The following is a 14897-nucleotide window of genomic DNA, read 5'->3' on the forward strand; positions in this document are numbered from 1 at the left end:
TCTGGTTAAGTCAAAGAATTGGAAAAGTCCATTGATATTCCTTGCATCATCGCTGGGTCTAAATTACTACAAGCGACAATTCTTGGGCCGTCTCAAAGGGAACTGAGATTTATGCTGAGAAAAACAGATGCCTTCCTTTCAAAGCCCAAGTTAATTATATTTTGACCATGATCTTTTCTCCTTTCAAGTTTATACTTTCGTGAAAAATCACAGGACGTCATATGCATTCTACCCAGTATACAGAAAGTATAATAATTATTCTATAAAAGAAGTTTTATACATTTATAATTAAGAAGCCTGTGGATAATGACATTTATTGTAAATAATGTAACCCACCTGCCTCACACTGAAATCACTCACCTAACAAACTTACTGGTAGAAACTTAATGTATTTCATCAATGTTTTGTTATACTTTCACTCAGGCACTTATATTTTGCAAAAATCAGATTTCTTGGTTGAATAAATGGCAAATTGAAAATGAAGGAAAAGCAAGCATTTAAATCTGTTTCTGGGATGCAAATATAGCATGCACAAGGCTCTGGTTTTGATCGCTAGCACCATAAGAAACAAAAATGAACGAATGAATAAATGAATGAGTAAACTTTTTTCTATTATAAAAATAAAAGGCATTAACCTATTAATGGATACTAGCCCTATCTCTGCATCTACCACACAAATCGGCATCATTTAAAATTTATGTTCTTACTTAATACCTTTTTAAATGGACTAAAATTTTTCCATACATGGGACAATATGAATATGTTTAAGTAGTGACTTTTATTCCAGAACACTGGAGAAAGACCTCTCCTATCCATCCCTATATATAAACATACTTTCTGTCTCCCTTATAGATTCTGTTTAATGCACAGAAGATGCTCTAAGCATCTGTCAAATAAGCATGTTCCAGTCCAGACATGCATGTTATACACACCCTCACCCGTTTGTAAGGTATTTCTTTGCTTCCATACCTATTAGTAAGTTCCACCAAAATGTTGAGGTGGGGATGAGGGGAAAAAAAAAATCTTACTTTCAATAGACTTGTGGCACCATCTTGTGGTAGTTCTGTAGCATTGCATCTTCAAGTTTAAAAAATTTTCGAAAATGGAAATGCATTCAAGGATAAAATTAACATTTTAAATATAAATGAGATTCAGTGTGAAAATTTTGAGTGGTGTGCTTAAAACTCCATAGACAAGGGCTGAAGATGTAGCTCAGTGGTAGAGTAGTTGACTAGCATGCAAAAGGCCCTGGGTTCAATCCCCTACACCGTCAAAAAACAAAAAGCTAAAAATTCTCTCTCATACACACACATTTTAATGATTATAATAGCAAAATATAATATCAAAACTCTGACCCTAAAAGCTATTTAATAGCAATAATTGTTTCTTGAATGTAGAATGAAGATCAGAGTCCATTAGGAGTTGGGGAGAAACAACAGAGATCTGAAGGCATCAAAGAGAAGCACAGACCATGGCAGCAAAGAAAATAGCAGGACAGATAATGCTGCAACTGAAAAGAAAAACATCTTCTCATCTTGTTCTCCATTCCCATTCCAACACATCACCTCTACTTCCTGCTATATAACATCCCAGGCTTTTATCACCATTATCTTCGGCCACCCAAAAGGCCCTCAACTTAAAATCTATTCAAGCTCAATTTAAAATTTGAAAAACCAAGTAAAAGATGCCATCTCTCAAATGGAGGCAGTTTATTTCCCCACCCCTTGAATTTAAGGTGGCCAGTGAATAACTAGCTCTGACCAAAAAGAATGCAGTAGCTGCAGCTTCAGCCTTGACTGTCTTAGAACGCTCCTCTGTGATTCCATGTAAGGAAGCCTGGTTTAACCTCCTCCAAAAGCAGTCTGCTGGTCAGAAGGATCCAGGCTCCACCTGCTAGATGTATGCATGGGCATTCTGCCAGCGAATCTGCTGCAGCTGCAAGAATGGTTCCCCTGTGCATCCAAGACAAGAACAACTAGCTGAGCCCAGCTCAACATTTTGAACTAGAGAAGCATGATTCAATTAAAACGTTGTTTGAAAAACCATTTCTTAAGTCTTCTGCCTACCTTCTCAAACCTGCAAACTTCTGTGTTTCTTTTCAATTCTCTCAATTCCATCCACATCTCTGTTTTTCAAATACTTCAAGCTTTTTCTTAACTTGAAATTCTGGACAGTCTCTTCTCTTCCTTTGGATTACTTTTCTCCGCTCTCTTTGCATGACTAACTCCCTTTTAAGTCTTAAAATTTCAACCTTAAAGACAGTTATGAATTCCAAAGGAACGCAAAAGAAAATGGTTATCCTTCCTCCTTTAGACTGCTTTTGCATCTTTGTCCAAAATCAATTTGGCACATGCATATGGATCTATTTCTGGGTTCTGTTATTTCCTTTGATCTCTATTTCTCCATTAAAATCACACCATCGTTTAGTTTAGCTATGTAGCAAGACTTAAAATTAGGTAGAGATTCCTCCTGCTTTATTCTTTGTCAAGATTTTTTTTTTTTTTTTTTTTTTTTTTTAGCTACTCTAGGAACTGTGCTTTCCCACATAAATTTTAGAATAAGCTTGCTATGTCTGGGGGAAAAAAAAGATCCTTCTTGGATTTTGACAAAAATTTCAGGAAAACCTAAGATCAGTTAGGGAGACAACATCTTAATTATGTTGAGTTACAATTTGTGAACATGGTACATCTCTCCATTGAGGTCCTTGGGGATTTTTTTTTCCTCAGTGTTTTGTGATTTTTTTTAGCCTACAGATCCTGTACATGTTATTTTTTTTAATGTGTATCTGAATATTTCATTTTGTTCTGAGTTGTTGTAATTGTACTGTTTTTAATTTTGGTTTCCAAATGCTCATTTTTAGTACATAGACAAATGATTGATTTCCTGTGTTGTTTCTCTGTCTTGCAAACTTGCTGAATTCATTTAACATTCTTGGAATTCTTTTGTAGATTCTTTGGGATTTTTATATTGACCATCATGTTATCTGCAAAAAAGAGAGTTTATTTCTTCCTTTCTAATCTGTATGCCTTTTATTTTTCTTGCCTTATTACAGTGTGTAGAAATTCCAGTGCTCTGTCAAGTAAGAGGCAAGAGTGGACATCCTTACCATTCTCTAAATCTTAGAGAAAAGCATTCAATCTTTTATCATTAGATACATTATCCATGGGGTTTTGCAAATTCTCTTTATTAAAATGAGGTAACTTTCTGCTAGGTTTTCTCAAATGTCTTTTGAGAAAATTACTGTATCACTTAATATATCATAAAAGTTCTTTTTTTGTTTGTTGATATATTGGATTATATTATTTATTTTCAAATGTTGAACCAGCCTTGCATACCTGGAATAAATCCTCTTGGTCATAATTTTTTCATACATTGCTAGATTCAGTTTGTTTAGATTTCACTGAGAAATGTTGAGTCTAACTTCATAAAATACAGTAATTTTTAGTTCTATGTTTTTAAAAAATTATCTTTGTATTTGTTATCAGAGAAAAATGGGACAATTTTTGGTAGTTTTCATATGCACTGTTTCCTTCTGAAAAGTCTGTGCAGAAGGCAGAAAATTTTCAGTATTAAATAATAAAGAAGATGGGCATGGTGACCAGTAATTCCAGAAGTTCTGGAGGCTGAGGCTGGAGGACCACTAGTTCAAAGCCAGCTTCAACAACTTGGTGAGGCCCTAAGAAACTCAGTGAGACCTTGTCTCTAAATAAAATTTGAAAAGGGCTGAGATTGTGGCTCAGTGGTTAAGTGTGCCAGGGTTCAATCCTCGGTACAAAAAAAAAAAAATACCCTATCTGCAAATATGGTTACATATGAGGTTATGAGGTATTGAGGATTAGGGATATCTATATATCTATATATATATATATGTATTTAATATTTATATTTATATTTTTAATGGAGACAAATCCACCTATGATGTCCTCTAAAGCCAAGCAATGGGTACAAAAGTGACACTGGCATTTTGTTTCCTCACCAGGTGCTTTCTTCATAAGTGAACTTGATACCTTTACTGCCTCAGCAGGGAAGAGAAGTCACCACAGCCAACTCCACCCTCTACGTGCCAGGACCCCCTCAGATCTAAGTTCTTAAGATGGATTCCAAGTATGCCCACAAGCCCCAATAATTGGTATATATGAAAATCAAGGACACAATCTCACCAGGAGTACCACAGTGTTGGAGAAAAAAAAGCACATATCGTTGAGGAATGAAGCATTTTGCTACCAGCCAGGGATAAACTGGAAGATGAGTCTATCTCATAAAGGACCCCCAGTGCCTAAGGGACTGGTTAGGAACATCAATGGACACTGAGAAAGCCAGGATGGTAATCATCAGCCAGAAGAGCATTGCAACTTTGTCAAGATCATAATAAGGTAATCACCACCCCTCCATTCCTAAGCAGTTCCCTATTGCGTGGGCTGAACAGCAAGCTGAGGCAGAGACAGAGTGAGAGCGACTGTGCCCAGGCCTCTACGCTCCGGGGTCCATGTAGCCAGATCTTAATTTGGCAATGAGATGGATGCTTTATAAATAGAAATGAATTTTCTACATCGAGGAGTCCTGAATATACAAATGTGAGAAGTTATGGGCTGAGAGTGTGTTAGGAGAGTTGCTACCAAGCAGGAAATAGAAATTTGATAGATCAAAAGCATGGAAAGTGAATGGGAAAAAAAAAATCAATATCACAGTTGCTCCTCATTGAATCAAGATTCAAAACAATGGATAAGGTGCGCACGCGCAGGTAAGCACCAAGCTAGACGCATGTTAGTTCCTGCCATTTGCCTAGCATGTTATCATAGACCACTTTCCCTATCATTGGGCATTCTTCAGAAATATAATTTCTAATGATTATGTTGTCCATAGACATTGGAACTCAGATTCCATTCAAACTTCTACTTGGACTATGTACTCTCAGATTCATTTTTAATCTAATACTAATGATATTCTTAATATGTAAACATAGGGACAGTCCCTAATAATAAGTAAACAGAAAATGAAAAATAACTTTCCCCTACTGTTAGCATGTATCATATATAAGTTCCTTTACATTCTTTCACAATGCTAAGTATTGATTGAGAAAATGGTTTGATCATGTGAAATTATATCAGGTAAAACGAAATTGGGTTTGGCTTGAAATACAAAAATTATTTCTTTGTAACACACACACACACACACACACACAATTTTCATTGGTGCTCAATGCGGATCATGCCCAGTGTAACTTTATAAAATCAAGAACCATGCAGCAACACCAAGTAGAATTTCAACAGATGGCTTCTCTGTATCACCTCCCTTCAAGTTGAGGCCTTATGATCAGAGCAAACACTCAGTCAAGTGGAGTCTAGAGACCCTGTGCCACTTTTAGAAGGAAGCTTCTCTTGGCCTTCCACCCAAAACCTGAGTAGAAGGCCCTTCTTTGTGGAAATCTTCATCACGGGGTAACTTGATTTCACAGTTCTCCTGAGTTCTGTCACTGTGAAGGTACCCAGTGATGGGCAATCAGGAACAAGAGCTACCCAAGGATAAGATACAGCACTGGAAAGCTTGTTTGAAATTCAGGGCAGATGCAGGAATGTAAAGTACCTAAGCCTCCGACTTTGCTCAGCTGACAAGAAAAGGGTGGGAGGAAAGTGAAAATGAGGGCAGGAGCTCAGGGCAGGCCTTGTGGGTCTGGCTGCACCGGGTCCTACTGTCAGAACGGCAGTGGCACACTGCTGGCAACTCTGTAAAACAATATGACAAGTCTAATGTGCAAGATTAATACTCCCTTCCTGCATCTTGGGATGTTATAAATAAAGCTGTAGCTTTTAATACACTATCAAGTACTGCACCACCCAATAGAAAGGAGATAAAGAAAACTCTTGGGGAAGTCTAATTTTGCATAGAGGGGGAAAATTGATATCACAGATCCATTTTAAACACATTTCAAAATATATTAAGGGAATGTTCACACCCGATGGGGATACAGGAAGTCTGCAGTCCAATATAGAAACTCTGTGTGGGGTGGAGAGAAAAGGAAAAATAAAGAATATGTTGAGAGAGGACAAACAGCTCCTGGATTTTGCCTGTGGGGACAAGGGTATATATATATATATATATATATATATATATATATATATATATATATATATATATATATATATATATACTTTGTAGTTTCAATTGGAAGATGTCTTACTCTATACCCTTCATTTTCTGTAACAAAACCATTTGTCCCAGAAGTAAAGGGAAGCCCGAGGCCCTCCTTCCTACCTGTGCTGGTGTTGGGGCTGGGGCTGGCCAGCAGTGTCCCCGAGCTCTGGGATGGAAGCGGGGGCTGCCCATCGCTCAGCTGCTTCACTCGTTTGCGATGGGATTTGCCGTTGTAATGGACCTGGGCCTGGGCTGCAGAGTTCAGCTGGATATTGCACACCTCACAGAAGGAGAACAGAATTTTCTTTTTCTCTTTACTTAACTGGTCCTCAGGCCTGTCGGTCTTAATCCCCCTTTCTTCAAAGCCCCGTAGAAAAGCTGCCATATTCATAATTCCATCTTCAAGATGGTACTTCATACCTGGAAAATAAAACAGTACTAGTGCCTGTGAATTCACATGTAGCTTCTTATCTTCTGGCAAGACTATAATTAGTTTTTAATGGTATGGGTTAGGATAAAAGAGCTATTCAGTGGTCACACCTAGAAAGAACTTGAGCACATGTAGTCTTGAACATGAGTCCCCTTGTCTGGTGATACCCCATCCTCCTCCTTTCTCCCATCACCTCTTTTTTCCTATCAGATCTTAGCTAGCACATCACCTTCTCCAGGGAGCCTGATGTGGCCCTGGAGGCAAGTCAGGACCTGGTTATACGCTCATAGAGATATGTGACCTTCTTTGATAGCACTTATCCAGTGTGCATTTCATATGCATCTGTGCAATTACATGGCTTATGTGTGTCCTGCTGGAGTATCAGCTCTGTCAGGGCAGCCTAGAACTGTACCTTTTATATAATGGGCACTTGAATGTCTGTTGAAAGAAGGATGTAATAGATGTTATGAACTCAAAGATTTTGTTTAAAAAAAAAAGCATATGCATAGACACAAATGAACACATATATAATCCATACATGGCTGCTCACATGCAAAGACACATATGGCCTAACTGGGGGTAACAAAGACCAAAACAGCACATTTACTACTTACATTGGGTTGTGTTCTAAAACCCCTTTTTTAAGTCGGTTGATGGGAAATTGTGCATATTTTCTTATAGATTTAGAAAAACAAATTGCTTTTAGGTTTCCAGATCAGCCCATAAACATCAATTTAATCTCCGATGAACTTGAAATGTAGACCATCTGAAATACAAAATAATAGCAATATTATAGCCAACTGGTACCTGAAAAAGTAAAACAGTAGATGTTAATTTTATTCTTAAGTTCTGTGTTTTTTTTTTCTTTTACTTACTTAGATATGTTTACAGTGATGGAAAACTTCAAAGGGAAGTTTTCAGTGCCTGGAGACCCTCGAGTGATAAAGATGCCTTGGTTTTTTATTTGGTTCAATTCTACTTTAAAACAGATGATTTCTGATTTTAGTTGATACCAGGATGACCATCATTAACATATGATCAATGTGATTATGACCAAGTTTTTAGTTCTGAATTTGAACAAAGAGAGAGACACTCTCCAAGAAGACAGGGGCGTGCCACAGGGCAAAGATGTCAAGAAGAACGGGCTCAGGGGCAGATTCTTCACCATGAAACATGAAGATACATGAAGATATCTCCATGTTTACAACCAGACACCTGATCTGCAAAACATATCTGTCTCACATAGTACTCTACCTCACTATCATTTTAAGGCCACAAAACTTTCCAAATAAATCTATTTCTTTCCACAAAGGCAGTTTTCTTCCTTAAAATCTACTTGAGCTACGCATAAGTCAGGTTTAAGCAAGTCTTATAGCTAAGCTGGAGAAAATAATCCAGTTATTATTAAAATGTGATTTTGAACTACACATATATATTTTTATTTTTGTTCCTTAAATCCAAAACCTCATAAAAATTCAGGAAATACCAATGCCATAAAAAAAGTTATGTTCAAACATATTATTGTAGCTGCTCAGAAAATGTTAAAATATATAATAAAATTTAACTGAACTGATAAACATAATTTTTATAATGGGCTCCTTACTATTACTATGCTCCATCTAGAAAATGAATCCACTGTAAAACTAGGAAAACCAGCAACTTATAACCTTGCAAACTAGGTCATGTCCCATCTTTTACTCAATCATTGAAACCTAAGTGTTACATTTCAACTCAAGCAACCAAGATCCTTGACTCAGCTGAAGGCTATTGACACTTTCATCTGAAAACTGAGCCTCTCTGGAGGCATGTGGCCTTGCCCATGTTGTGAATCAATATACAGTATTTCACAGAGACAGAACACACATCATAATGTTCCACTTTAATTTGAAAAGTAAAAAACAAAAAACAACAAAAAAAGACTCCTTTGTATTATCTTACAAGACATAAAATCAGCTTACCTTTACTTTTCAGGCTGCTGTTTGTCATAGAAATAATTTATATTTTTAAATTTAAATATCCAAAAAGTAAGTTAAGACACTAAAAAAATGAAATGAGTGGCTATTCCTGAATTATCCTGCAACCTCTTCAGGATATCAGCACCCTTCATCATTTTTCATCCCTATTTTACATCCTCCCAGAGTACCCTCACGGATGACCCCCAAGCCTCCACCATCATGTTAATGGCCACTCTGAAGGAGGATCATATAACATCCTGGGTGGACTGTGCCCACCAAGTCCCCACTTATGAGTCCTAGTTCTGGCTTTCACTACACCTCCTCCCCCTTTTACGAGAAAAAATAAGGCCAGCTCCCATTAACAGCCACTTGCAACCAGAGTATATTTAGTTCCAGAGGTCTTGAGAAAAGGACCTAGAGGTGCAGAGAGGCAAGATATCAGTGTCTCAACATCCACCTTTGGCCTGAGATGATATAATTTCTATGTGTAAATGCGATAACATTTATAATGTCAACTTTCTGGCTAAGGGGAAGATAATAGCAAGTTAAGTGGAATAAGAGAGAAAAATCTCACTATTTTAAAGTTTTTTTTTTTATCAGACTACCTCAAATCAAATGTTTCACTTGCATGGTGCAGATGGACCTTTAGGGGTGCCTGATTTTAAACAGAGCTGTAGGCAGCATTCTGCTTTGGATTGTCCAGAAGTCTTCTCTGAGGGTAAGAAAAAGCAGCACAAGTGAGCCCAGTACTCTCTGTGTGCTTTTTGTGTTATTCTAGAAGATGAGATGGCAGCATCTTCGCATCCATGAGAGAATAAGATATTTTAGTGCAAATGAAGGACTTAGAAAATTTAGGTCTTTGAGTTGCTGCCTTTGGGAAAAAGAACTGGCTCCAAACTGGATGATCAGTGCCTATCTGAAGGAATCTTTTTAGGAAGCAGTTCACTTCTCTAGACCAGCCTTCGCCTGCCAAGTTACCCAGTTACTTTTATAGCTTGAAAATAACAGGAAATTGATTCTGAGGTAAAAACATCTCTGTTGCACACGTAGAGAAATACATTCTCGGAGTGACCACATCTGGTGGAGAACATGGAAGGAGACTGGGTCACTTCTACGTAAGTGTGAAAAGGCTCTGCCCGGATTTATGATCTCATTCCCCAATTCACGTCAATCAGTTTCATACACTTCCCATTCATTCCCCAACCTTTATCTGTGTAGCTTGCAACTCCTTCCATGTTTAGTGCTTCTCTTCGAGAAGTCGCCATATTACCCTTCCTCATCTCCAAATCCCAGGCAACCCTCTCCTCTCTCCTTTCTTGAAATCCTCATTTCAAGAAAGAGACCTTGCCAGGGTCTCTTCCTACCCCTGCAATCATAAAGCATTTAATTCATATAGCCAGTATGGCACGCAACCATTGTATTATTGTTTTAATTATTTGTATAGCCTTATTATATTTATATAATTTACTTATTTACTCACTCATTTCAGTGTGTGTGCAGACAAGGAGATACATGCCAGAAAATGATAGAGAACAGGGTGGGGTGGTATGCCAGCCTGGGGAGACCCTATACAGAGTAGCAACAAGAATTACAACAGGACACAATGAGTACTTGGGAAAAAAGTCTGTATTTTTCTCCCTTGCTAGATGTCAAGCTCCTTGAGAATAAGAACTATGCTTTATTCATCCTTGTATCACCAGCATCTAAGATTGTGTTTAGTACTGGTTGTGAACACAGTAACCAAACCAATGTTTTAAAAAACAAAGCTTCAAATTCTGTCAAGGTAGGTTACACACTAACAAGGGCACACTTGTACCAACATCCACATGGCATCGGCTCTTTTGTGTGATTAACCTTCACAGAGAATAGAGCACTGGGTGTTCTGGGAAGGTTTAGACAAAAATTCATGAAGATGGAAAGAGTGAAGTGGAGAACATTGGTGTTGATTCTTGCCCACTTTACTGTGTCGCTCATACCTCGTAGTGAGTGACTCCTAAACTTCAACTTCAGTGGACATTAAAAAGTTGAGTTGCTAGGTGTGGGCCACAAACAACTCTCTTCCCTAAAACAGAGTTTTGAATAAAATCAAGAGATTAGTAAAGCGTGTTAATTTTGCCACGTTTCCATATTTATATCACAATAGGATCCAGATGCAAGAGGCTATATTTGATTCAATTTAGCCAGACAGTCATTTATAAAGAAAATATAAAATAGTGCACTATCCTTGCCCTATGGTGGCTAAAAGAACATACAAAGTAAAGAACTTAAAAGATGAAGAGCTTATAATAAAGCAAAAGAAGCACTCTTTTTGCATTATTCTGCATTATTTCGGGGAAGTCTAACTATGGAGTACTCCTTGCATAATAGTCTCCAGAGAACTATGGGCATACTTATAGAGCATTTTAGCTTTATTGTACTGGATTGAATTTAGGAGTACTCTGGCCTAGTTTGAATAACAAGAGATTTTGACACTACTGGCTAAGACAAAATTGACATTCTAATGCTTCTAGTAGTTCATTTTCCTTGATGAAGACTCAGCTTTGGGGGCACACATTTCCTCTGTTTTGGGGAAAACATCTTAAAGGATCATTCTATTTTCAGAAGAAAAAGCAAGGACTCTATTCTGCATGAAGAACCAGGGGTGAACACAGTTCCAAGGATGTTAATCTGCCTCCATAATTACATGAAAAAAAATCCTCACTATGGCACAGTTACATCTCTGCAAATTATCTTTTCTTTCCTAAAATATTTCTTTTATGTAAGTAAATTTAAACTGTATTGCCCTGAAAATTTTTGTTAGATCCTGGGAGATAAATCTTTCCTTGTCCTAATAGTTCCTGCAGAATATTGGTAGACAATGGAAGGCAAAGGGAGGATGCAGACCATCTTACCTTAGATAGAATGGTCTGGAACTGCTAAAGCTCACCCTGGACTATATTATATAATGGCTTATATTTGGGGTCATTCTGGGTTGAATAAACTCAACTTTTGGAAAGTACTCTTTTTTCCTGAATTATCATTAGAAATGCAAGGAAAGATCACACTTCTATGGTTGGGTACAGGAAAGAAGACTGATGAGGGGAGGAAATAGACTCTCAGAAGAGTAGGCCTCAGACTATCTCTGGGTCTAGGAGTACAGGAGGCCTATGATCCAGATATGAGAGTCTCATTCCAGGCATTCTTGAAGTGGAGAGATAAACAAACCCCTGAAACATGTTGCCAGCCTGAGACTGGGACCTATGGAAGGTGTGCACTCTGTATTTAGTAACAATTGTGGATTTCCCCACTTGCACACCTTTGTGCCCCTTTAAAACTTTTCCAAGATATTGTCAAAATCATGCAAGCATCACAGTTGATCTTCCTATTACTGTGGGTCAGTATGCAAGATTCTGGAATGGCATCTGGGGTGAAGACCATATATGGGAGAGTAGCATGAATGGGCAAAAGGATGCTAGTAATCAACAAAAGAGAAAGGCGGTGATCCAGGACTAGGAAGCTGGTTAAGATATCATATAACAGCTGTCTTGGGATATCTCAGGGATTCAAAAAATGCATGCAATGGGCAAACTGATAAAATACTGGAATTTTTGCATCAAGCAGGGTGGAGATTTGAACTGTTTTGAATTAGGTAATATGGTGGATAAATAGGCTAAGACATTTGAGTTACCAAGATTTAAAGAAAACAAAATTGTTATTCTCATTATTATAGATCCAAAGCCAACCAGGTGTGTAGCATTTAGAAGTTGTTCTATAAATCTTTGATAAAATAACTGCTATAATTAATTCAGCTGTAGTTCAGTTTTAGTGAAAAGCAGCTAGTTAATTTGGCCTTGGCCTTCAGAAGGCCCAACAGTTGAATGTCTACGTAGATTAATGTCTTCACTGGCACCTTTGATCTTTGAAGTCCTCAGGGTTCCCATTGTGTGCAAATAATATAACATTGTCACTAATGAGAACATGCAGTCTATCTTACTAGTAATACCATAATGTAAATTTCAATTATATACGTGCATTTCAGCTAAAACTAGGATTGATTAAATCCTTGTATGCTCAATACATTAAGATTAGCAGAAGGAAAAATGTGTTTCTTATTACAAGTATAAAATAATATAATGATTAATGTTAATTATGAAAACTGTTAATTTTATGTAAGAAGCAAATACTAAAAAATTTTAATCAATTAAACAGAAATCGATTGAAACTAAATTTAATAAATGCTCACCTCAAGTTACAAATATTTAGAAACAGTTAAATAATATTAGAATACAAATTAGATTATACCATAATTACAATCTTTGGAGAACTGTGTGATATGCAAGCTTTCACAATATTAAATAAATAACCTTTAAGCACTCTATTTAATCTTTATTTGTTTAATTTCATTATGGCATGAACCTTTCTAGAAAAAAAAATTCTATTTGGGAATTCTTCTCATCTTTTAAGAATGAATCAAAAGCAAAAGACCAGCTTTGCCATCTTAAAATTATTATCCCAAGGGGATAGCTAAATAACAGAAACTCATGATAAAATTTTCTATTTCCATATACCAAGAGTTGTTTAGATGGTAGAATTAGACTTTATTCTTGTCCAAATATTAATCTTAACACAGCTTTTGATATTTACCTAAAATGTGTATATGGTACACCTCCACCTGTAGGAAACAGAAATGCTGATTGGCTGAGCGACATGGTCTTCTTTCTAATGAAGCCATCTGGATTCCCCCTGCCCTCTGTCCTCCCTGACAAAGCGGTGCAGCTGAGACAGCAGCAGAGCACAGCAGAGAGAGCTTTAAAACATCACTGAGTGTGAAGACCTGACCAAGGGCAGACGCTGCAGCCTTTATCCTGCCACAGTCATTGCCAGAGCAGGCAGGCCACCATGAATGATTTCCTAAGAAAGCGCTGGTTCCATGCCAGCAAGTCATCAGCTAAGTCTGTTCATTTATTTTTATTTTTTTGCAGCGCTGGGAATCAAACCAAGGGCCTATGCAGTCTAGGCAAGTGCTCTACCACTGAGCTACACCCGAGCCCCAAACAGCTAAGTCAATATTCATCCTAAACATGGCCTATACTAACTCTATAAAATAATTTAGCCACATTGGGGTCTCACTCCTGGGATACAGGGACCCCAGGAAAAGAAGACATGGGTAAGATCAGGGAATGTTAGGTAACTTTTAAGGCACTAGTAATCATTTGTCACTAACACCTTCAGTTGGAAAAGAATCAAGGACCACCTAAAACCACCTCATTCTTTTAAAACCTGGAGATGGTGGTATAACAGGTTTTGTTTTTGTTTTGTTTCATTTTTCTCACTTTCTGACCATTTAAAATATTACTGGGAAAGATTTTTCTTGTATATGTATCTTTATGCATGTCTATGGTTATTCCCTTAAGATAAATTTTGAAAGTAAAATTCATAGGTTCACTTTTAATACATATTGCCAATTTGACCTCTAGATAAGCTGTACAGATTTATACTTCTATCAGCAGTGTGTGCGAATGTTTATTTCCCACTCTGGCAACACTGGGGAAGCTGTTTAAGAACTCAGTCAATCTGACAAGCACAGCATGTTTTTAAATGTACTTTTTTTTGCCAACATAATTGAGCAGTTTTTCATATGCATATTGACCATGTATCAAGTGAATTTTGTATACATGACCTTTGCTTTTTTTTTTTCCTTCTTCTTTTTCCAATTGAAACTTGTCTCCCTGACTGATTTTAAGGAATATTTTTTTGTGTATTAAACACACTAGTTCTGTCTCTCATACATTACAGACATTCCCTAATTTAGTTCATCTTTTCGTTTTGTTCATAATGATTTTTGGATGCACATTTTACTTTTTAATTTCTTTCTTTTGGTGTGTGTGTGGTTCTGAGGATCCAACTTAGGGCCTCACTCACGCATTCTAAGCAAACACTCTACCACTGAGCCACATCCCCCACCTGTACATTTTATGTTTGATATATTCAAATCTATCCACCTTTTCATTTCTGACCCGTCTTTCTCTTAAAAAAAGTAACACCCTTCTCTTCTCATATGGTAGAATTAATTAATTCTTAAACATGATTTTGTAATTGGCATTATAATTTTAAACATGATACATAGCCAAAAAGACATGGAAGTGTAAAAGCCTAAAACCCAACACAATGTCCCTTAATGGTGCTAAGGATTTATGGGACAACTGTTTCAATTGTTGTAACTACTAGGTGGGTACATGGTGAGATAATCAGGAGGGGGTAAGACAACAGAAAAGATTCTTGTTAGACAGCAGTAAAATACTCCTTCCTAAAGACTGTTGTTATACACTGTCCTCCTCTCCAAACTGCTGAAAGAGACTGGGCTGTGCCTGAGTGACCATTCCCATGTATTCTTGTCAGAG

The 14897-nt window shown here is 37.2% G+C and overlaps 1 protein-coding gene across 4 annotated transcripts in view; it reads right to left on the reverse strand.

The window, feature by feature from the left end:
• Positions 1-14897, reverse strand: part of Znf385b (zinc finger protein 385B) — a 359572-nt gene that overhangs the window by 267807 nt on the left and 76868 nt on the right. For all 4 annotated transcript variants that reach the window (XM_078017681.1, XM_078017680.1, XM_078017679.1 and 1 more), the window contains exons 2-3: positions 7177-7328; positions 6253-6552 (exon numbers count right to left, since the gene is read on the reverse strand). In XM_078017681.1, the coding sequence (XP_077873807.1) occupies positions 6253-6550 (298 nt within the window). In that variant the 5' untranslated portion in view covers positions 6551-6552; positions 7177-7328. The remainder of the gene's footprint in view (positions 1-6252; positions 6553-7176; positions 7329-14897) is intronic.

Source organism: Ictidomys tridecemlineatus, chromosome 7 (assembly GCF_052094955.1).
Source record: "Ictidomys tridecemlineatus isolate mIctTri1 chromosome 7, mIctTri1.hap1, whole genome shotgun sequence".
NCBI classification, from domain to species: Eukaryota; Metazoa; Chordata; class Mammalia; order Rodentia; family Sciuridae; genus Ictidomys; species Ictidomys tridecemlineatus.